Source organism: Microchirus variegatus, assembly GCF_963457635.1.
Source record: "Microchirus variegatus genome assembly, chromosome: 1".
Classification (NCBI taxonomy): Eukaryota; Metazoa; Chordata; class Actinopteri; order Pleuronectiformes; family Soleidae; genus Microchirus; species Microchirus variegatus.
Window position 1 is genome coordinate 28865690 of NC_139802.1, and position 25671 is coordinate 28891360.

The window sequence follows — 25671 nt, forward strand, 5'->3', positions numbered from 1 at the left end:
GTAAACAAGTAAAACAGTTGCCATAGAGGCTATTTAACAAAACTCCTTGTCGTCCTTTCACTGAACTTGCCAACCAAAGTGACCAACTAACCCGGCCAGCCCCTCAAATAAAACTGTGTCTATTTGACTTGAATTATTCCAACCTCCTCGTCCTCCTCCGCTTGTTGCCAGCGACCTGTTTAATTCCAGAGCTGAAGCCATTTCGGCACAGTGGGCTCCTATTGCAGAGCGATGACGGCCTCCTCCACTCACCCCCCCCCCCCCTCCTCCTCTCCCACTGGCCACCCCTCTTCCTTCCTCTCAGCTCTTTCTGCCAGTGGCCCTGCAAATCTCTGGAGGCTGCCAGTGCCAAGCGTTCCAGCTGTTTAAACAGGTCAGTGGTAAGCGTCAGGTGCCAGCAGTGGCTGTGCCATCACATCACCCCCAACGTCCCCCCGAATATGTGCTGCAAAGCCCAGACTGTACTGGTGGATTTACAGTTAGGGGCATTTCATCGTCTCACGTAGTTTCTTTGTTTCTGGTGTTCAATGATGCTCAATGACAAGATCAGAGCTGTGTCACAAAATGGTGGACGAGCCGCCTGCTCTTTTCATGAACGAGGATGATTCAGGTAAAATATGGTGACTGGAGATGAGAGAAAGAAACCTATGAAAGATTTAAGCCTGTGGAAAACTGAGACGTGACCTCTGCCAAATTTAGTAACTCATTATAAGGAAGTCATTTTTAAAATTTAAACAAGACATAGAAGGTGTCAAAAACATTAAAGGTTGAAAGACTCTTGACATAATCTCCGGCATGTGGTCCTTCGTTCTAAAATGTGGCTTTCAACAAGATCTGAGACAGCGATTCATGAAAACTGAAGGACATGACAAGTGTCTAATTTATTTCAGACTTTAAAATATTAAAGGACTGTTTCCAGTCATAAAGCTCAAAGTCAAAGTCAGGTTTAACTTTTAGATTGCAGGGCCATAGAACAGAGCAGAGAGCATGTGAAATTACACGTAATTACATATAATTATCAACAGGATGATAAGCAAATAGTAAAATTATTTCATATTTTCCAGATCATACAAGATAATCTGTTATTTCTACATTTTTATTCATTCATGCAAAAAATAATCAAATACAAATCGGTTTGGTTCTTCTTAACTTATTGCAATATTATCTCATATATCATGATTTCTATGGCATGCAATGTGTTTTTATATTATAGTGATTTTTTTGTTTTTTTCCATAGTTATATTATTATATTTACCTCATAACAATGAGATTACTCGGACAAATACACCTGAGGCACAAGCTAAGGAAAGCCTGTTAGGATAAAATCATTGTCTTTGGGAAAAGTTTGTTAAACAACAAAAACAACGTGACTAAACTTGTTAAAGCGGACATTAAAGATCTTATGGAGAACAGGTTAGCGGCTAAATGGCTCTTTAAACATTCAGCAGTAACATTAGCATTCTTTCGGAACATTGATTGAGTCCACTTGATGCATGTTAATTTGAAGGTTTTTTTTTACGCTTTTTTCTCCAATCCAGCGTACAAATCTGTTCTACCTGATGATAATTTGCCATCTCCAATAGAGAGTGAAGCTTTGGCCATAGAAACAAAAGGTTAAGACAGACAAAAGGCAACAGCACCATTGTCTTAGTTAAGAGATGTTCTCCCTGTGTGTGTGGGGGTACTCTAGTTTTCTTCCCACAGTCCTAAACATGCAGAGGTTAATTGTACACTCGAAATTGACCGTAGGCGTGAATGGGAGAGTGAATATTTATTTGTCTTTGTGGGTTGGCACTGTGATATGGCGAGGGGACGTACCCCAACTTTCCCCCTTTGTCAGCTGGGGATTGGCTCCAGCAACCATGTGGATGAGGTGGTAGACAACGAGTAAGGAAGCCTTTAAAGGTTCACCATAGTTACGTTAATGCCAGTGAATTATATGTCTATGATGTCACTGATGGGGGCACTTAGTACTAATGACAGGTCTGCCCCTGCATGTATTGTAAGAAATAGTTCATTGAAATTACTCTGTAATTGCGACGAGCTCCAGATCTGTCACAGACAGAGCTGAGATGGATTAAATCTAGCTCTGCGAGCCTCAAGAGACAGAGGGCTGAATATGAATTAAGCATATCTGAAGAAGATGAGTGACTCCTCTTTGAGAATGTGGGGGTGGCTCATCTTACACACACACACACACACACACACACACACACACACACACACACACACACACACACACACACACACACACACTTTGCACCTCTGTCATATCTCTGCATGCAGCAAACACACTTTTGCCCACAGATGCAGCTGACCAGCCACCTCTTTCTCCCAAAGCCGCTGGTCCACAGACATACCACATCAAAATGTATTTCCGGTTCTGTTCAGATGATCAGGCAGAACATGAGTGAGCTCCCGGCTCTGCTGACCTGTGTGATGAGGCTCGCTGCTGTGCACAGTGGACAGTGACGCGCGGATGTGTGCACTCACCAGATCTGGGGTCTTGGAAGTGTCCCGTTTACTCAAAAAGTTCAAACGTTATTTTTGAAACATTATGTTATCTCTCAGAGCTGGATCATTTTTATGTCACCTCATGCAATAAACCTCCTGTACATATGTTCCGGCCCATACATGTGAGGATGATAACTGCTGGTGGTCACTGACAGCTGTATCAGCATCAGATTTTAATTGGCTGCTGTAGCTGTCGAGGACAGCAGAGACCTTTTGATTTTGGCCAGACTGTCACAGAGCGAGCCTTAATTGGCGTGTGGAGCAAACACATTAGAGCTCAAGTACTCATGCATGAGCCTCTGTAATTTATTACATAGACACTCCAATCTGAAATGCTGATACGCCATTAAACTTAACATGAAAGAGGTCCTGATTGTGTTATGATGCGCTCAACCGCCTTATGTCTTATGCTTTTGGTATAAATTATTTGTCGATTGTATGGCAAATAAACAGAGCGGAGAGAGGGGAAAAGAGAAGGGGCAACAGCTTCTGCAGGAGTTTGCCTGAAGCAGAGAATAACCAAGTCTCCTAGAATAACAAATGTCACTGAGCCACCGACAAGGAGCACAGTCTCACTTGCCGTGTGGACCAAGCATCGAAGAACAGGCAAAACTTCTTCTGACAGATACTGCAGTACACTCTTAAGAATAAGGGTTCCAAAAGTGTTCTTCTACAAGGCTACAATGCTAACTGGATTGTGACAAATTATTTTGATTTGGAAACAGATAATTGTTCAGCACTAGTTGTGACCATTACCTATTGGGATAACTGTGCACATATAATCCAATAAGTTGTCTGTACAATATGTGTATTTATAGTTTTTAAGTACAATATTTCAGAACCAATTTAACCACAAAAACTTCTGAGCTGGCAGCACATTGTCTTTGAAACATCTCCTTCACACACCGACGTGTGAAATTTTCCTCTAAATCTCAATCTTCCCCAACTCAGACTCACATTGTTTACTCCTTTTTTTTTCCATGAGAAACATTGTGCTTTCTCATAAATAAATTAAAAAAATAAAAACGCAAATATGCCCCAAGTCGCAGCTCAGCTCCAGCCCTCTTAAAAACTCCAGCATAAGCCTGCTTTAGAGCCATTAAAATAACTTGTCATGACAGTGTAGCCTGGGAGCAATGCAATCAATTTCCATTACATCAAGGCCCAACTGGGCATCACCACTGAACTAAGTGCTGGTAAGCAATCTCCCTTCTCCAGGGAGGTTTGTGTGATGGCGTCTGTGTGTGTGTGTGTGTTTGTGTGACTGTGCAGCATTAAGAGAATGTGATTCAGTGTGTGAAAACAGCAACGGTGGCGACGTAGTAGGGAGCAGGAGAGTGTTTTCCACCTAAATAAAAAAAAGGAAAGACTGACAATAATAATGTTTTATTCATGGAGACTTCATGAAAATCAAATTGTAAACAAACGAACAGAAAATTTCCCTCATTAATATCATGTGAAATTCTCATCTCTCCCTGAAGTGATTTCGAATGCACCTTTTGTAAAAGCCCAATCTGCAACTAATTAACATCAGAGTAATTTATGCCACAAAATTGATTTTTGCTCAGACTAAATTATGCAAAAGTCCTGTCCAGAGTGCCTTCCCACTGTCTTATCTCTGTGGTGGAATCAGTGGATTGACACGTGGCTGAAGTGTCCTTGATGGAACTCGTTCTCTGCCAACTGTCAGAGATAGCAGGCAGGAGGCAGGAATTTAGGAGGGAAAACCTTTGAGACTTGAGATGTACAATATCTACTCGTGGCCTTGAAGGGAGCCATGACTCTAAAGTCACCAAAACTCATGTATTGATTCTTAAATGCAGCATTACAGTCATGGAAAATCCCTTTCACAACTCTTCTAACGTTTTGGATTGAAGTGACAAAGACGCACGTTAGTTTGCTACATCTACAACTCTGATCCTCTTCTCTGCACCAGCGTATGTCGGCGCCACATTAACACAAGTTTAGCACTGATTTTCACATCTCGAAATCTGAGGCACTAAGTGAGCGCTAATTAGCAGAGCGCCATTAATTATGTAACACGTCATCTTAATTAGCAATCCCAGATGTACAGTGTGTCGGAGGAGCATTTGTAAGCACAGTGCACTAATTGATAGACACAGTATTTGACAGGATGTATAACATCAGATGACTGCAAAGGTGACAGGTTTGGGGATCTTGAATCTCTACCAATAACACTGTGAAGGTGTTGAGAGCGTATATTCAAACATTTGCATGACTAATATGTAAAAAAAGGATAAGAGATAAGATAAAGAGACAGAACTGAGAAAGGAATATCATTAAAAGCAGGTGTCAATTCATGAGAATCTGCCCATTGTTTGTAACTAGACACTATATGCCCTAATCCCAGGTTCATAATCTCAGGGATTTTGTCTTTCTTTTTAAAAAGAGCCAGATCAATGCGTGGCAGAAGAATCAGCAACATAGAGATGAGGCCACCTGACCTTTTTGCATTAATACACCATCTGTTCAAACCAGCATCATCACATCTGTTGCTCGGCTTCACCTGCTCCTCAAAGACCTCGTCTCTTAGGCAAAGCTGTTTCTGTAAACATTCACTCCAAACAGCTCTCGGTTCAGATTGAATTTGGTGAATGTTCACCAAAAAAACTGCACAAATGATAAGTTATGAGGGTGAAGAAGGCTTTAACCATGTCCGACCCAAAAACATTTTTAATGCCTTAATCATCCAATCTAGAATCCAGAATGAGTAAAATTGCAAATCACTTAAATGGTTTGATAAATGGAGCAGACAGCATTTAGTTACAAGTTTATATAACCAATGTACTGCATTAAAAGGACACTAATTATGAGTAATTGTCTCAATATATAGAATAGTGTTGCTGGGAAAGAAGTTATTTTAAGATGAAGTAATTAGTGGAATAACAGAGTACAACCATAATGTTCTGATATCTATTTGTTACAGCCTCCACAGGCTTTAAAAAAACTAAAAAACTAAAAATAGGTTTCACAGCGTGCAATAAAATAAAACATGTTCAGGTGCTTCTAAAGATAGAAATTGTTTCTATTTTTGATATGAAGAATATCTACACAACATCAAGCACACACCACATGGCATTATGAAATGTGAGTGAAAAACAATTTCCATATTTCAAGGTAAAATGGTGCATCTTGTAGATGAATTAGTGATTGAGTGACTCACTCAATTTTGTCTTGACAGTGATACTCCTTTATTCTTGTTTTTCATTGCTTATTCTATTTGGTATTTGCATTTAATATTCTTCTTATTTGATCTTTTTTATCCCAGTTTGTACATCACACTTGTTCTTCTGACCCCTTTGCTGCTATAACAAGTATATTTCCCCAGTACTCGAGTCAGACCTAATTTAATTCAGTCTCGACATTGATTTCTTATTTTGAAGTTAGTAGATACATGAGCAATTACCAGTATCAAAACAAAAACACTGGTCACCAGACATATGAAGTAATTTTTTACAACTACACGTACACAGAGATGTTTATTCGCAGATCTCTAAACTATGTATAAGGTTTAAAAATACCCTACAAACAAAATACTGTGACAATCTTCCTTCCCATAATTGAATGAATAATGTCCATACAAATACAGTAAATCCTGCAGTCGACCATTGCATGTCCCTACATGCTACAAAGGCAAAACACCACAGGGAGATAAGACCAATGTTTGCTTAAAACAGCATTTGCGCCCAGAAAGTGCCACCTCATCAAACAACGGGACGTGGATCAAAGTCATCACACGTTGCGGAGAGCTCGCCAAGTCAAAGCCATTCCTGGAGCTCTTTAGCGCCTATTTGTGCATGGGCCTTGTATCTCAGAGGCCAAGGCAAAAGGCAAAAAAAACAAAAAAAAAGCCAATGGCAATTATCTGTCACTGTTTCATGGAAGAAAACAATGTAAACAGTGCAGATGACCTCTGGCTACAAAGGGATTCAAACACAGGGAGACAGCTTCCTCTGAGCTCTGTATCTGTGAGTGTTTTTATCCGAGGGATTCATAGTGGAATCATTATGTTGAAGCCTCCCTCTCCCTGCAAGTCTAAAAACACATTTGACAGTTATACGTGCATTTCAGTAAAATTACAGCCTGTGTTGATGTCCAATAAACACTTCAGTCTGAGGAACACTGCACACTGATAGTTTCTCTCTTGTTTCACTCACTTCCTCCCTGCGCTCCCCAAGCACATCTCCCGTGTGCTGCTCCTTTGATGGCACCAGCAGTTGGAAGCCCTATGGGATGCTGAGTGTGTACTACAGTACAGCAAACACACCGAGATGCTGACTGATCAGCACTCAGCATAGAGTTGGAAGTGATGGCACATGGAATGAAAAAAAAAAAAAGAAGGCGGCCAAACCACTGAGGGAGGAAATGGGGGCATTGTGCAAGACAAGGGTAAGCTACAGCACTGATGGGGGGAAATCTCCTCAATTGACCAATTATTCTGTTATGAGAAGAATAAATATTGATAAAATGAGACACGGAAACTGTCAGGTATAGCTGGGATTTTTAAACTCAGGTTAACTGGCAAAAGACGGCGATTAACTTGTTTCCTATCGAGATTTATTTTGACTCCTGTGTCACTGCATGAACCGTGACGTCACAAGCGATGCAATAAAATGAGTTGGAGGAAGATGAAAACGACAGTAACATCATGGAGCTCAGTGACAATGTTGCAGTCGTTGCTGCTTTGTATATTTTGCTTCAGTCATTATGCATTCTTACTCATGCACATGTTTATACTTATTTCATGCATATATATTATTTTAGTTTTTTTGGTAATAATTATTTACTATTTTTTCTTATGTATAATATACTTTTTAAAACATTTCTTTCTACTTTATGCTGGTATTTTTGAGTGGACAATAAAGTAAGAATTTCATTGTACAGGGAAACGTGTTTCTTTACTGTGCATATGACAATAAACACTTGAATCTTGAATCTTGAATCTTGAATCTTGAATCTTGAATCTATTGGTCTTTTAATCGATCCGAATATTGAAATTAAAACCAGAAAAGCACTCGGAGAGCGCAGACCTCCACCAAGGCAGCTCATTGCCTACAAAATACACCCTGCCAGAAAAGCACTCGGAGAGCGCAGACCTCCACCAAGGCAGCTCATTGCCTACAAAATACACCCTGCCAGCACACAGCATCTACGGATCATGCCCGTACAAACAAATGAAATCACTTGTTCCTGGTCCCATTGTGGACATTTCCTGAAAATGTCATCCAAATCCGTCCGTGACTTTTTGAGTTATGTTACTAACTAACACACAGACAGACAGCGAAAACATATACCTCCTTGGTGGAGGTCAAATATTGAGCCCTGTCCATTATTACAAACATATAAATTATAGTTTGTCTAATGGCTGGAAGATGAAAGCATGTCATACACTCTTAGAAATAAAAGAGCTAAGTAGAACCATATACGGTTCTTCGGCTTGTCCTCATAGGAGAACCCTTTTTGGCTCCAGGTAGAACTTTTTTATAAAGGTTCCACCTGGTACCCTTTTGGAGGGTTCCACCAAGAACCCTTTTAAAACCCTTTATTCAGGAAAGGGGTTTAAAGGTTTCTCTGGATCAAAATGGTTCTTACTGGAACCATTAGTGTTACCAAGAACCCTTGAAAAACCCTTTAATCGGAAAAGGGTTTTTCAGAAGCAAATGGTTCCAGGTAGAACCTCAGCCCTTGTAGACCCTTTTGGAACTCATATTTCTAAGAGTGTAGTGTTGTCATAGTGTCATAATAGGAATGGATTAAGTTGGTTTTCTGTTTTTGTAAATTCAAATTCTTAAGGTTCTTTGGTGTTTTCCTATTAATTTAGTAACAAAAATATTTCCTATTTAAAGGCATGTATTATTGACTGTACAATGACTTTGTCTCTGTTTTGTTTTGCACCTGTTCACATCGAGTGGGAGTCAAGGAACAACAGCTGAAGAGGGCGAAGTTTGACCAGAAAGCTGACAGGCGACGGTGGGAGGCATCGGTTTTCGTGTTGCGCAGCCTGCTGCTGGTTAATGTAAGCAAAGTTAGGTCGAACCTGAACTTTATTCAAGAGCAAAGTCTGCAAGCATTAAGCCAAGTTTTTATTAGGCTTAAGAAAAAAGAAGAAGAGTCTACAGTCAATTAATATTTTCTCCCTTTTTCCTGATACTGTCGCCCGTTCCCATGGCAACCAGATGTTTCAGTGACATACTTAATTAATCCAGATGTACAGGGATGCACCCCCAAGTGAGTGCAAGAGAGTGTTAAACTCATACAGACATTGTGGCACGTACCGGTGGCAATTTCTTGGATGAGACTCCCACAAATATCTATATAATGGCTTCAACTCAAAGATAAACGCAAAAGAAGATAAAGTTCAAGAAGTTAACATATTGCTACGGCTACAATAAATAACTGCAAAAACACAGTCGGGCCCCAGCGGGAGATGATGAATTCAAACCACAGCGGACTCACTGAATAATGACATGCTTCATTTTTATTCATAAGTATGTTCTCTAATAGACTGACAAAATATCAAAGGTAATGATATAAAAAAAGATGCAAAATTAATAAACCTCATCAAGCACCTGCTGCGTTCACTGTGTATCAAATTCACAAGAAGAAAAGGATTTCTGAATCCATCGAGTGCGTCTCCCTCTCTTCTGCACTGGCACCTTGGCCAGATTAATTATCTTCCATCAATTAAAGGAGCAATTATATTCCAACCTCCTTCATATGCTAATGAGTCAACTCGGAGATTGGAGGGGAAATTGGTAATGGCCACCAAATGGTGCTGGCAGAAGATAAAGTTTGCAGAATAGAGGAGAGAGGCAGTGGTGTCATATTAAATGGAGGAGGTAAATTGTTTATTAATATTAACAGGAACACAGAAGTTTAATGTTCTCTAAATGAGATCAGAGTGGAAATGGACAAGTGACATTATTTAAACTGTACCTGTTCACTCACAAGCTGCAACTGAAGCAAATGTCATGTTTATTTTCCACTCAGCAAAAAACTAAAGTGATTTAGCAGTGCACAGAGAACAATAGAAGTATATAAAATCAATATGTTTCAGCTGTAACAACATTCATCATGCTGACAGGATTGCATATATTAAAAACAAAACAATGAAGTCAATATTGAAAGGACAACAAACTAAGTTTAGCCCAAAGCCTTTGATGCCCACAGAGGGAGCTAAGTTTGTGTTAATGAACGTGTTTGTCGTCTCATCACTACTGTTGTTGATCTCAAAAAACCTAATCCTGCTAACACAGCGCTGATATGCAGCCTAATTTACATGAACACGCCAAAGGGTGTTTAAGAAAGTAGCATAAGCGTCAATAGTCCTTTGCAGTATAATGTATATCTTCGACTAGAACCTTTTTACAAAGGTTCCACCTGGAACCCTTTTGGAGGGTTCCACCAAGAACCCTTTTAAAACCCTTTATTCAGGAAAGGGGTTTTAAAGGGTTCTCTGGATCAACATGGTTCTAACTGGAACCATTAGTGTTACCAAGAACCCTTCTGAAAGGGTTTTTCAGAAGGAAATTGTTCCAGGTAGAACCTCAGCCCTTGTAGAAGGACCCTTTTGGAACCCTTATTTCTAAGTGTACAGGCTGAGTTCTATGGTGTGCCTCCTAGTGGAATATAAAGTGCAGCAATTGCATGAGCTACACTCATGACATGAATGTATGTCATGTATGCTTAAAAGAGTCAAATAACTTTTGGCTACTTCTTTATAATAATTTCTGATTTCCTCTTCACTCAATAAAGGTCAAGTGTCAGATTTTCAAGGACACGATCGGGCTTCAGACCAGTTTGAAAGGCAAAAAAGCAGTTATTTTTGAACAGTTATTCTTGTTGTTTTGAACTTCTCGTGCCGTTTGTTTATTTCCATGCATCAGCCTCTTCTTCATCATCCAAACACACGTCATTGCGCGCTGGTACGACAACAGAAAAGCAGGTTAGCGTCAACAGTCCTGGCTCATTAGCTGCGCTGACGGTCTACTTTACACGTCACAGTTGCTGCTACCGTATACACCCGTTTCATCCCTGCTCCTTTAGTCTGTGTCGTTTAATCTAAGACATCAAACAGTGCACTTTACAAAGACAACATAAAACCCCAAATTTCATTTAAAAAAAGAATGTTGCCTCCAATCACCCAGCGAGGGAGCTCATTATGATTTTAGTTGCACTCATTATCATGGAATCTGACCTTTTGTCCCATCGCACTGCTTTGAGAGAGCCTGAAGGCTGTTGATAAGAGGGTTTTGATGATGAATTTGAATGATCTGTGGGAGGTTGATAGTAAAAATTAGACAAAGTTTTATATAATACTTGAAAACAACGTTCTAAACCATTTGGAGAACACTTCAAAATGGTTTACTCAACAGGAAAAACGGCGAGGTCGTGTTAAAGTTTCTGCTTCAGTTTCTCATCATGACTCACAAGGCGAATGCAATTTCCGCAATAATACGAGCCTAATTCGTGAAGCAAATGAAGTAAATTCTATTCGATTTGTTTATTGACAAGTTTAATGTGAAATGTTAAGAGGAGGATTTATAGGATATTCAAAAAGAAGTAGCCTATACACACAAAAATGCCTCGTCCATGACATCTCTGGGGTTTTTCAAAACATAAAATGTAAAAATACGACGTAACAAATATGTACCAAAGTGTCACAAATGTAGTAAGATTAAATAAAAGTTTAGAATTAACTTCTCCTCCTATAGACATTTTTTTCATTTTCAGCTATGTTGTAATGATTTTGTTTAATTACACCCTATTTTCTCACTGGTTGTATATAATGGGGATAAATGGCTGGTAATTTCCTGAAGAACTGAACCCTGGAATGCTTGTAATCATGATTAATTGTGAAAATTAATAATAATTGTATGTTTTACAGACAAAAGTAATGAATCATGAGAATCACCGATTAAATATGAGTCATAGAGTGATGCAGAAATGTTGATACATTTGGTGGTGTGAACTAGTTACAACTTTTTGTCCTGAAATGTTCATAGAATGCCAGTGACAGAATAGATAAAACCACAACAACCATACACACAAAGTAACCACAAACAAAAACCCAACAATCCAAAACAGAAATTGAAGAAAGCATTCCAAAGCCCAAAGGAAAGAAAATCTTCCTTACAGGAAAGAAACAGAGGCAGAAATCTGCCTCAAAAATGGTAACTCACATTGCTCTTTGTTGCCTTGAGGCAAAACACACGGTAAAACCCAGTTCTGAGTTAAACTTATTTGCATCCCAAGTCATAAATATCCATAAACTACAGCAGCTGAACAACATTGAATATACTGATGGAGGAAACTGTCTTTAATTTAACCTTGAAAGGAACTTATATCATTCATCCATTATCCTTACAGTATGAGAGGCCATCACAGCATGCAATGAGCATGTTTTAAAGCGGACCTAGACCGGAAGTTCCTATTAACGCTGTTTTTTTTGGTGTGTATCTGCGTCATTACCTTGTTTATGAAGCCCTGAAGTTTCGAAACAAACAGTTCGGCCATTGCTGATAACACTGTGTTTATTGTAATCTCGGGGCTCAGCGAGATCTCTGAAAATCCCGTAATAGTTACGTAAACAGCGGTTCTCCTGAACAGCAGATCCTCCTGCTCCGGGCACATCCGGTTGCGTACATTGAACCGCAGAAGAAGAATAACGTCCGTTGTGGAGGTGTTTCACGAGGGACAGTGTCTTCTGACTCTGGGTCTGACTCCGGGTCAAAGTCATAAAAGGGACTGCGGTGGGGAGTCGTGAAGAAGCTATTTTTTAAAGTGTAGCAGTGCATCCACCGTTCCAGAGGGGGGAACTGCGCTTCTGAGAGCTGGTGTGCTGAATAGTACTGGCCAATCACAAGACTCTGTCTTCTGGGGGTCAGAATTCACTCTGAAACATCGCGGCTGACGAACACCGTCAGAAAAGAGGATTTCAATCGGCTCGTTTACAGCAACTAGGAGGTTTTTGACCATAAAAACAAGTTAATGTATATAAGTAGACCTCCATAACTAACATTTATGTGCAACAGGACCCCTCTAAGTGACCTTTAAAATGACAAACGGACTGGATGTGAGGAAAATCCCACACAGTCACATTGAATGAATGCATTTCCGATAAGAATATTATCAATGACGCATTTAGCTACATCAACAGCATCTTTCCCCGTTCTGAAAAGACATTAAGAATATTCTCACTGGCTGACATTTTGAGACATTTTCAAGTGTGGTGTGATTTACGACTGAACCCAGCCTTCGCTGGAGTCTGTCTTTGTCTCTTTTAAGGGAAGATAAAGTGTAATCAGGTAGCGGGTTAACAACCAACAATTTGTCCGACCCTCAAGACAACAAAACACAATGGCAGCTGCACTTAAATGTAACCGCGCCTCCCTCCACTTCCAACCTCTTCACTCCTATGTTGCGTCATTGTGCGTGAGAGAGAGGAGAAGCTACTGTCTGTTGCTGTGAAATGTGAGGAATATTTTGTAGTGGAGCCAATCTTAAAGGACTCTTTGACAAAAGAAAGAGACTCAAATAGTAAATAAAACAGAAATAGTAATTTAGTCATTATGAACTCTGTGCTGCCATTTATTGACTGCAAACTAAAGAAAATGTGTGTAATTAAGTTGTAAATCTCTGGATCCACTGTGCCTGCTGTGTCAACCTTGGCTGTGACAGTGTCAGCAGCGAGCGAACTGTCAACCGCTTCAGGTGGAGGCTTAAATATTTCAGCAGCCTTAAGAAAAAGTGCTGAAGTGGCTCTGCGTGAGTTCCACCACTTAGCAATTAAAGCAGGTGAGCGGTTGCAAAGACAATCGACAAAAAAAGTGCAGGGATCAGCTTTAAAAAAAGCGAGATTTCTTCCAACAACCGCCAGCTGAGGACATGTTTACAGCACAATCACCAAACACAGTACATGATGAAAACCATGCACAAACAGTTTTAAATGCACAAAACTGTTTGTTTTTGTGTTTTTTTTTGCTTTTGCCGACAGTAGCTCTCTGTAGCTTTAACACTGCGAAGAACAAGAGTTGAACATTTCTTTACCTGTGACCGTCAGTGCCGTCGTTCTCCGCACGACAAAGTTCCCGACCTGCAATTCGCATGTGTAATTCCCAATGTCGTCTTCCCGTACATCCTGGATGGACAGAGTGTCCCTCCGTCTTTCTATGGTTTGTCTCCATTGCTTTGGCTTGCATTCCTTCATTCAGAACAGAGAAAACAAGAAGACACAAGAGAAAAGAAAAATCTGAATAATCCTCCTTTTGTCATGCTGCAATAGAGGCGACGTGTTATATTTGAGCTTATCATTAAGCAGAGTGAAGGATCATTTCCTCTGTGACAAAACAATAATGTGGTCATTATTTTTGCAAGAAACAAATCAAATAAAAAGAAAAATCAAATAAGAGCTTACCTTGTACCACACAATCTCAGGCTCCACCCCCGGCTGTATATAATCCTCGATACCTGGGCAGGTAATGTCTTTGCTTTTGCTCAGTTCAGCTTTCTCAAAGAACCTCATTTTGGAGTTGTAGCAAAGGTCTGTGTCGTTCTCCGCCACCGTGAGAGACATGGACACCTTCATGCAGTACGTCGAATTCCTGTCAAGATACAACATTTATGAATTTGGAGATTTTTATCATACTGATAAGATTTTCAGATGCAGAAGCGGTGTTTATGTGAATCATTCGAGGCACAGAGAAACAAGAACAGAGAGAAAACTTTTATTTGGAAATAAATTCAATTATTTTTTTTCCACACATTGTGTTGCATGTGTGTCAATATGGAATCATAGTCGCTAATATGATCATTGATCTGGACAACTGTACTTCTAAAATATTAATGGAAAACTGTTCACTCACACAATATATTATATGTACAGTGTAATGTGTGTACAAGAGGCAGGGAGGCGCATGTTAATGTGGAGCGACACCTCTTGAATGTCAACACAACCTGAAGATTGATTGAGCCTTTTGTTTTCACGTGTTAAGCAGATACAGTGCGAGCTAGCAGAAAATTACTTGCTGCAATTCATGTACTGTAACTGCTCAGGTCATACACATAAAGAACGGAATTTATAACGCAAGGGAACAGAGGTGTAAAATGCAAGATTACTTGTAATCTTTGGAGGCTGCATGCTTCTCTGGGCTCACAGATACTGATGAGCATTCAGCCATGATGGAATAAACATTTCATTTTCTTCTTGCTTGGTATATCGTTGTGTATCCCTGCAGTGATTTGTGATGCTCTGGTCTGTTTAAACTAGTCTGGGCTGTGGATCAGAGTGTCGCTCCACAGCCACATGAGAGGAAGGCACAGCTGCAAAGCTTTTACAGCAGTGCTGTTTGGGTCATTAATGAAATGGCGATTTGGAGATTGAATCTGCTGGTTGAATAATTCTTAACAGAACATGGGAATCAATGAACACATTGATTCACGGTGAACGTTGTGCTGTTTGAAAGAGAGGAACTGAAGCAAAGGTCTGTGATGATCAATGAATTCAATGAGAGCAACTTTTCTTTGCCCAAACTGGCTAATAAGACTGTCACAACTGACAAGTGCTGCAGCACGCCTGCAGTAAATCCCTTCTGGTTAAAAGACCAAACAAATTGGCAGTGTTTAGCAAAATCTTATTGCTAATTTTCCAACCAAAGCTGGTTACACAAATTGAGCTGAACCAACAAACAATTACAACCATGTTAAATCCTCACATAATTGCACAGCATTAGCTGCTTCGTGGATTAGCACAACACATGCTGGTCTTCGCTACAGGGTCGAAAAAACAAACAATGCCTCGCCCTTCGAACCGGGCAATGCGTTGTGTGTGCAGTGTGTGTGTGCAGCGTGTGCGCAGCGTGCGTGCAGCAAGTGTGCCGTTTTCATGAAGGTGGGATGCAAATGTGACATGATGTGGAGATTATCCCAGACAACTTCTACCAGATGGACACCTGTGCAAATGAGATCCCATGGGTGTGCTCTCCTCCCTGTTAAATATTCTGGCCAACGCTGATAAAACTCGCCTGCTGGTGGAGAGAGAGAGATTCTGTCATCCACTCCGCATGAGTGATCGATGGTGTGGGCCAACACTTTGTCCTACAGTGTCTTTCCAACACTTCACATCCATCACAATGCCTTTTGAGCCCGAGGAGCTATGGCGATCTCCTGGCTATTCACTAAGCAGGTACGGCGGATCATGAAACCTATCCGGACATAATATACGCAGAAAAGCGATCCTGTTACTGCTGCTACTCCTGAGACTCAACCCCATGCTACGTACACATTCAATACTCAACTATACCAGTAATAACAAGTAGGGTGATGCCATGGAATTAATGGAATAGAATGTCTGTCAAATGTGTCATATTGAAGGGGATGTGCAATGTCAAGACACTGATACAGAGCATCCTGCATACATCAACAGAGAAATGTCAGGATGACAGCTATACTGTATACGACTGGAGGGCTGGCAGCTGCAATATGCAGCCAATGCAGTGAAATTATAGGCAGTGGTCAGAGTTAAGCAGACTGCTGACAGGATTATGACCGACACACCATATGGCTAATACATACATTCATGTAGGCAGTCATTGCATCTTGTATAGTTTTTCCTACCTGCCCTTAAACTCAGTAAGTGTTCAGATATTAAATAAGAGGAGGCAGAATTGATTGGAAAAATCTCCTGAGAGTCAGCGGCACCTGTGGGAAAATTAATGAACTAACTTAATGAGTATCTTAATTAAACCAACTCCTCCGTAATAGAAATTAGATAGTGGAGTAACCACTGATCATTCATTAGAGCTTATGCTCAACTAATTCTTGGGGAATTGTCTCAGTGTAACGGCGATGTCACAAGGCGAAAGGACGCGATGCATAAAAGATTTAATTATTCAAAGTGTTTTGCAACAAAAAAAGAGATATAAATGCACAATATAGAAAGGATTTACAACTACTGAAATGCTTTCCATTTACATTTTTAAATGTCATGTCAAACACCGATGTGCAAAAACTCAAAGACTGTTCTGAAAAGGTTGTAATTTAAAAAAAAAAAAGAAAAAAAAAGGCAACATCCGAATTGTCACAAGCAATCATAAAGAAAAGTTGAAACAAACTATCGCTGGAGCATTGTTTTAAAAGACAATCAGTCTTGTAATTAAGCATGCAAATTAATTTCAATCCTGTATTTTAGCTTACTGCTTAGCTTATTGAAAATGTAATATACTTTAAATGTACTGTATTTTAAGCAGTTTTTCACATTTGTATTCCCTTTTTCTATTGTATGTCTTTAAACAGTATTCTTAAGTTTTTTGTGCTCTTTTTAAAAATGTGCTGTGGGTGGTATTTTTTATTTTTTTTTACTTTGTATTGATTTCTTACAATTCCAGCTCTTCATTATTTTTTAAATGTTTTTAAACATCACCTCAGGTTTTCCTTTGCATAAGAAAAGCACTTCATGAATAAAACTGTGTGTTTATCGGTTGCTCAGTTTTATCTATTGAGATTTTTAGTTTATTCCCATGTAGTTTTTTTAATAATATGAAGTTCGTGGAAGGGAAAATTCATCTGAAACTGCTGGAGCTGTCTTTAAATTTAAAAGAGTACATCAATGCAGAGCAAAGTGACATGACTCGTACTATTCTGCTTGTTACCAGGTGCATTAGCATATCCTTAAGTCAGGATCACAATGTCACCCAAGTCTATGTCAGGATGTAAAAGGACAGATGTAAAAGTTGCCAAGATTTTTTTCCTGAGAGAGCATATCAGACAGATAATGCAGCCAGGCATGATTTGAAGTGATCACTTAGGAGACAGTTGAAGCAATGGCTTTAGACAGGCAGGAAAAAATAGGCGACATCCCATGATGGCTGAGACCCAGACAGGTCTGAGTCCAACCTGGCACAAGACAAAGAAAAGTCTGAGAGGAGAGAAAGTTTTTTTGGATACTGGGCGAGAGACTGAAATTAGACCGAAGCATTACAATGTCAACATAATACACAAAACATAATACCTTACCTGCCCATGCCAATCCAAGATTATCCCAGATAGGACTGGCCCAGTTATCTTAAATCAGTGTTTTATGATCCCTGTTTTATTTATGGCTGGAGCGAAGGTCACAGTCAGCTGTGGGGAGACTGGGTCTCCTACCTGTATCACTCGCTCATAACTCACCTGTCAACTCCTGCACCAAGCCTGGGATGATTAAGCACCACTGCTCCCTAAATCTGAGTGTGGGCCAATGCACTCCTACTTAGCCCCTGTCTGAGAGTGTGGCACTTGTCTGCCATGCTGGAACAACCACCCTCCTGCCTTATGAACAATGTTTGTCTCCCTGCCTTTCTCTGGACATGGTTTGTCTCTGTCCCTGCCTCCGCTCGTCCTTTTCTCTCTCCAGTCGTGTCGAACACAATTTCTCAGGGAGGAACACATAGCTCTGCAGGTAATTCAGTTTCTCCACTGCAACTGCCCTAACGCATACAGTATATGAACTTGGAAATAATGGGAAATACACTCACTAATCAGCCAATTACATGGCAGAAACTCAATGCATTTCGGCATGTCGATATTGAAAGGATGAACTGCTGGAGTTCAAACCAGGCTTCAGAATAACAAAGAAAGATTATATAAGTGACTTTGAAAACAGCATGGCTGCTGGTGCCAGATGCTGGTCTGAGCATTTCAGAAAGTGCTGATCTTCTGGGATTTTCACAAACAACCATCTCAAGGATAAACAGTGAATAGTGTCGTCAAACAAAATTGATACTCGGATGCTAATCGATATCAAACAGTGCCACTTTTGTGATGTTAACAGTGGTATCTAAAAGGATAACCATATTGTTGTTATTATATAACAGGTGAGTCAGCCAATTTCTTTGTCACTTTGCCATCTTTGGTGGACAACCAACAAATATTTCAGCACATTGCTTTTCAGATTATTTTGTCGGTCTATTTTCACAGCAAAACAACAACAACTGTCCTTTATCTGATCGACCAAGAGGACATTCAAAATGGATCTAAGGCCATGTTGTACTCACAATGCCCTCTGCTGGACCACATGGAAATTATTTCAAAAGGTCTGATGCTCTTCTATTTTGAGCTTTAATGTTTAAGTTTGATGTTTTCCAAGTATCACATTTTGAAAGTCCTAATGCGGAACATAGCGCAGGAGTCTATGGTGACAAGTGTCTAGTCTGCCGAATAAAGTGGTCTATACGTTTACTTTAATACAGCAGGGATTGATTAATTGATTTGATTGTGGACAATGGTTGTCTCTCAATATCTGGCCTTGCTGCAAGGCTAATGTGGACAGCCATTACATCCGTTTCTCAACATTGAAGATGTTGTCATCCTGGGTTAGGGTTGACTTGTCATCCTGTTTACCTGCATCTATCATGTGTATGTGGTGTACCTGGGCTATGCCAGTGTGTTCACACAAGTGTAAACAAAGGCATCTTTGGTTATGTAGACGGGAGCTGGCTTTAGACTTTAGACCCACACACACATTGAGATCAGGGTCTTTGTGTCCTCTGAATATGTAATTGGAGACAGTGGTGAAGAGTGTTGACTCAGTGTTGCCTCCTGACCTCTTCACAGCATATGAGCAGATATAGCATAGCAATATAGTAGCCTGATCTCATAACAAGCACATACCATTTGTCTCAATTTTAATTCTCCTCTAATGCCATCATGACTTTATTCATGGGTCTCCAGCCCTTCTGGGTGTATGCATGAGCAACATACTGCTCTGCATATTATAGCAGCAAAGGTGGTACCAGAATAAGGTGGAGCTTTAGTGGGACGAAACATACGGTGGTAAATAGACTGCCCTGCCACAGGAAAAAAAAGTAATATAGTCTAATATTTCACTAAGTGTCTACAGTACAAGCATGTGGAGACTGTGTTATGATCTGGAGCTGTCTCAGTTTGTCAGGCTACGGTTCAGCAAAATGATGTGTGAGAAAGAGCAGTCCAAGTCTTCCATCATAAATACAAAATCTTGATGAAAATTAAATGGGACATTGGTGAAAATGGATTCATGTTGCAATCAAGCTAACAGCAGTTTAACAAAAATATTCAAGAGTGTGACTTTTTTTTCCAGACAGTGTATTATTACTCTTTTGGACAAGTGAAGCATTATCTCAAGGAGACCTTGGTGAGAAATGTCCTGTACAGCTGTGCAAGAAATATTAAGGACAGGGTCATTGCTTTCTTTTCTATTCATTGACTTATCTTGTGGGGATCTCAGCTAACACTGGGTAAAAGGCACTATACCACCAGGACTGGTCATCACCAGTCCAGGCCAAAGGATACAGACAAACAACCAGACCTACATGTCTTCAGACTGATGCCTGTGCAGAGCATGAAAGCTCCATACAGAAATACCAAAGTCTTGCTTCACTTTACTGCATTTAGCTTAAAAATAATAATACTAAAAAATATCACAGAACAGAGGTATTAGACATAATGCGTAAATATGAGAACACAAAACAGGTGTACAGTATACACTACTGTTCACGGTACTGGCAGACCACAGTCTGTGTTTGTGCCTAAAGAATACAGAAGAAAAAGGAATAATACATTGCTGATTTGGATGCAGAGCTTGCACTCAGGTGGCAGATTATTTGTTACGCTACGTTAGTTAAAACTAATGCTGTCTAATATAAAAGACTTGCAATAAATCTTTCCTCATAAATGTTGTAGTGTTCAGCCATTGTTGACATTGATGCAAAGAGGTGTTGATAATAATTTGAATTGAAGTGTACTGTAACTGCACTGCTGGGAGGTTTTTCTGCTATTGATATAAATTGTGGTGGATAAATGAATAAAACAGTTTAACAGCACTACAAGCTGCAACCTAGAGTTAAATCAATCACCATCATTATGTTTTTTTCTGTATTAGTTTTAGCTACATTAATACATTTGCTTTTGAAGCACAGATGATAGTGATGGTACATAAGCTGTGTTTGATTGTGATAACACCTTGTCAAATATTTTTTACGACAAACAGTATCACTAACATTTAAACGAGCAATTCCAGTTTTATGAAATTCTAATTAAGTTTTCTGTTTCAAGCCTCAGTCCATTATACTCTCACCCTTAGGATTCAGGCGAGCTGCGAGTTCTCTCCTCTGTTGCACTTTGACTGACAGCTGTGGTACTGCAGATATCTTGCTTGGAGCTGCACTGTTCAAAATCCAGAGGGAAAAGATGGGTGGGGGTGGTTGGGTGAAGGGGGATGTTGGCTCTGAGGCCAAAGTGATTGTGCTTGGAGAACGGCATTTCTGACATTTGTCTGGCAGATAAAAACCACCATCAGATATGAGGAAGAGAAGGTCAGTGTCTCTGCCATCAGATAGCAATAGTTTGGCATCTTGTTTGATGACTTCTTCAGCTCGGGGGGCCAAGAGGCTGGATGTACTGTATGTGCAGGTTCTGCTAAGGATGGAGTAGATGATATCGAAGTATTCAGGGTGATATTCTAGTGTGTAAAATCCAAATTGAAAAAAGGTGGAAGTGGAGTGCTACATGTGTGGGTGAGATTGATAATAAATTGATGCTATGAAATAAGAAATGAAAAAACTGGTCATATATGACCTTCCACTGGTTCGTTCTGGGGAGTAATGCAGACTGTGACAGCTGATTTTACTCAATAGGTCTCTCACAATATAATCTCTGGAGACAACTTCCTCTCCCACTGCTCCTTGAAGCCAGGATCCATTTAAGCTCTGGCTTAATCAAATGGAGTCGGGCATGGGACAAATGACCAATCAGAGGGAGCATAAGAGACATGTAGAGAAATTGGTTGAGACTTTAATGCATGCAAACGGTGGATAAAACTTATATTCCAATTTCTACAAAGACAGCCCTCTATATCGTGTACATACATTTATCAAAATAAGCACGTATGGAGCTACATGTTGGCGGCTTTAACTGCCTCACTGAAATACCACAGCCAATTCCCATTCTGCATGACACAATGTTCTGCTTTTAATTTGACACACGGCCAAAAATCCCATAAAATGTGTTACAGTTTATGGGATTTTACCAATATTTGTTTGTGATATTTGCATAGATTCATTTAAATATCCATGCTACACTTGCAGCTTCACATGTAACTGTGCGAGGCCTTACTTCAATGCAATTATACAAGAAATAAATGTATTTGGGATTCTCTGCACTGGAGAAACTAAATAAGGGGGGGTGGGGGAAGCAAAGAAGAAAACAAAACCAGCACATGCCCCTGACATAATTCCATGTGTGCACTTTTCTCCCACTCTACCATTTTAACATCAGGTTTTCACAGCGCCTATCTGGCCACCTTCACATTGGCACCTCACAGCTGAATAAGGCATAGTGTGAAAGGTGTACTGAACCCCAGCAGTAGCCCATACATCATCAGACAATGGCTGCTGGAAAACAGCCTCGGCTAAAGCACACAGAGCCGACTAAAAGCCTGTCCAAACACTGTCTCCACAAAGCAGTCTCTCAGCTGTAAAGAATACTGAATATAGGTGAACATCATCAATGTTCCGTGGCTGGTGGTTACAGCAACTTGGCAAATCCATATCACACAATGAACTAAAAAACCCACCTGGGCACTACAAACAACTGCTGCCAGTGATCTGGCATCAACGCTCTCATGAGTAAACTTCTTGAAGTACTCATGTGAAATTATTATTTTTAGCTGAACTCTGCTTCAAAGTGTTTGTTTGTTGTCACGACCAAGTGAATAAAAAAATAAATAAAAGTGGAAAAAAAGTAGTTGGCACAGATGTTTCTAAAATGTGACAAATGAGACCTCGTCTGTACTTTTTGTACCTCTCTAGTTTTGTTCTGCTTCACTTGATCAAAGTCAAACTTTGCAGAGATGATGTTCACCTGTTGTACTTTGATTTGATTGAAGTTTAGAGATTCATCTGCATCATTCCAAACAGATACTCAACCTGAATTGGCTTTTTTTTTCAGGCGAGGCTGAATTCTTTTCAGTTTCTTGTGTGCCATCTTCATTTACTCTTCATCAGTAACACGCACTATTATTTACACATCTCAGAAAATCCCACGAGTGTTCCATTTACTATGTACAGTATTCAATTAGACCTTGTGGTTGCAGAGATATACTCATTTCATTATGACTGTGCAGTTTTTGAGCAGAGACCTATACAATAGGCTTAGGCCTTAAAGGGCTAATGTTCCCCCAGCACCACCCTCTCCTCTATGAAACTATGAAACTCATGGTCCATGCTTCAATAACTTCAGATTTCTTGGTAAAATGTTGAAAAACGACTATAGTAGCAAACAATGCTGCAGCATGGCAAAGAGACAAGGTTGTAAAATAAATATAATTTCATGTGAAATTCTTCGTATGTTATCTTGACCTTTTGCAAACGACGCGGCAGAATTATCTCTGCTATTTGTGATACATTATTGATTAAAAACTCATCGATATGGGCCTTGAGACGGCACAGGACTTAACTACAAACTCTGTTAACAAACATCCATCAAGGTGTCCCTGTTATAGCACTCGTCTGCAAAGCTTTTGCACAGAGCCACAGCTAACCAACCGTCTCTTGCCAGGTAGCTTTATAAAACAAACACAATCCTTAAATTATACATCATCCACAGTCCATGGCAGCGCAAGCCGTCTCTGCTGCTCCTTAGTCCAGTGTCTCTCATTGGCTTTGACAGCTGGGCTGGATCAATTGGACAGGCTCTGACTCGGGCTGAATGACAGAGTGTTCCAGACGGCCCATTCTGACTGTCACTTCCCTGAGAGATCACCAGCCACTCCTGCCTACGAATACTAATACAGGCGACATGGCTGCGGTGTGGGAATGCTTTTTAATGCATGTATGAGCTCTCGGTGTGCATGAGTATGCACAGGTGCCAGGTGAGGTGCACTCACAGCGGTAACTCAGGCAAATGGATGCATGCACAGGGATGCACACTCACTCCTTTGTTATCTTCCCCTCCCATTGTCCTCTGACGGTGACAGTCCATTCCTGGCAGGGCATGCAGGAAACCCATTAATAAGCTTGGGACAGTGGCAGCCTGCCAACACCGGTGAACAGGGTCAGAGGTGAGACATTAGCTAACTGCCAAGAAGTGGGATCCTCCGAGTGCTGCTACATCTGTCCTTAATCTGACACTGTAATCCCTGCACTTTCCACAGCGATCGATGCATTGTGTGTGGGTGTGTTTGATTAGGAATTCTCGGGTTTTAAGCTTATTTCTTCCATTTTATGTGTTGGAAAAAAAGTGTTTATTTGCGTGTTAATTTAAAGCCACTCAAGAAACAGTATGGCATTTGAAGAAGCAGTGTGTTACTTTTGATGATTGTTGATGATGTTGATTATTTTGCAGAGAGCTAACAGTGACTGAGCGCTGCACTGAAAAAATTAAATCCAATTTAATGACCTCCCACTTGTGCTTTGTGACATTTCTGCCAGTTTTTAAGCCATTATTCCTCAAATTTAAACAAGCGATGATGTGGATTAATGTCGTAAACACATTAAAACCTTAATGAGAACTGAAGCAATTAAATTCTGAACACACACACACACACATATATTTTATCGTCAGGACCACCTGTCACAGACAGAAACTGACAAGGTCCCTCTCATCTGATCAGTCCCGAGACCTAAATCATACCTACACATTTTTATAGCTACAAGTGAGCATTTGGCATCAGATAGCAAGTAAAACCTGATTTATATGCCACCATGTGACACTTTTAGATACAAACTGTCCTCTCATCTCTCATCTGCAGGCTCTTCTCATGCCATGGACACTGTCATATTTTGTGGTGCGATGTGATCGTTGGTCGTGTTAAAATATCAGACACAGAAGACCAGGGTGATTGTGCTTATTTCGTTTTTGTCTGCATGAATTTTAGCAGCAATGCAAATTCTGGCCTCATTTCCAGCAGACCAGCTTTCATCTTCTGGCTGTTATGACCCCATTTCAACTTCACTCCCTCTTACTTTTTTTTTTTACTTACATTTTTTTTTCATGTGATTTCCAATTATTCACTCGTTGTTCTCTTCTTCCTATGAATTGTTTCGTTTCCAGCAGGTCTGTGACTTCACATTTAGTGGGCAAAAAAACACCAGAGGACATTACAACCATTGGCAAAGAGAATAGTGTTAATCGCCTTTGTTTTAGTGGGTTCACAATCACAGGTGAAATCGAGCAAATTTTATCTAGAAAGAGGCTATAGATGCAAACCAGTGAATCTCCAACCTTTTTTCCATGTTGTTCACTGCAGCAGCTTCTCCTCTATTGTGTCTGCTGTGAGTGAATTAGCAACTCTGTCATGCTAATTGGCTTAGAGACACACTGGCAGCAGTGCTGGGGAGTTAGCAGTATCCTCCAAGTACCAGGGTGGCCCATTTGTGTTCTGTGTTTGTTTTCTGTCACTCTACAGTAAGCGACCCACTCCACAGACGCAGATGTTTTTGCTCTGCGTACGACAGAGCTCCTGGGGGTAAAACATCTGAAGCAGCCGAGTGGTGACCTGGATTTGACTGAAGTGGCAGTGATCACCTCCTCCCCTTCAATCCTGTGACGTATGCGGCGTGGGCACTCTCTTGTCATATGTCCGTAATGTATTTAGTTGTGTGTGACTGTGCAGAATTTGCAAGGGAAAATTTGCCAGTAATGCTGCAACAGTGTGTGTGTGTGTGTGTTGTGTGAGTTTACTTATCAAAAAGACAAGTCCAGCAGTTTTAAGGACACTGCTATTCATTACCGAATTACTTTAAAGCTACACAGCGTGTAACGCTTGCCGATTTTGTTGTTGTTATTGACATAATTATTCTACCTCTCTTTGGTCTCAATAATCAGAGGTGATGTAACATTATTTGTACCAGAGTCCTTCATCTGAAAACAGGCTCTTTCAAGCAGTACTATCAGATCTGACTGAAGGAGTGTTAGGGCCACATTATACTTCTATGACTGCATAATGCGTTATCCAATTGTGTAACCATGGAGACCCCTCAAGTGCTCATAATTCTCCGTCGTGGTGCCGAATACGCACTGCTATTTCCCGCCCGATCAGTAGGGGTCGCTATGCAAGGTTGTTGTGCTTCTGGCTACAGTGAGCAATGACGTCCGAGAGAGAAAGACTGTTGTTGTTGTTGC

General features: G+C 40.3%; 1 protein-coding gene across 1 annotated transcript in view; it reads right to left on the bottom strand.

The window, feature by feature from the left end:
- Positions 1 to 25671, bottom strand: part of LOC310934382 (interleukin-1 receptor accessory protein-like 1) — a gene marked incomplete at both ends in the record, with an annotated part of 194251 nt that overhangs the window by 95405 nt on the left and 73175 nt on the right. Inside the window, 2 exons of the mRNA XM_083898094.1 lie at positions 13585 to 13738; positions 13952 to 14138. Of these exons, the coding sequence (XP_083754220.1) occupies positions 13585 to 13738; positions 13952 to 14138 (341 nt within the window). The remainder of the gene's footprint in view (positions 1 to 13584; positions 13739 to 13951; positions 14139 to 25671) is intronic.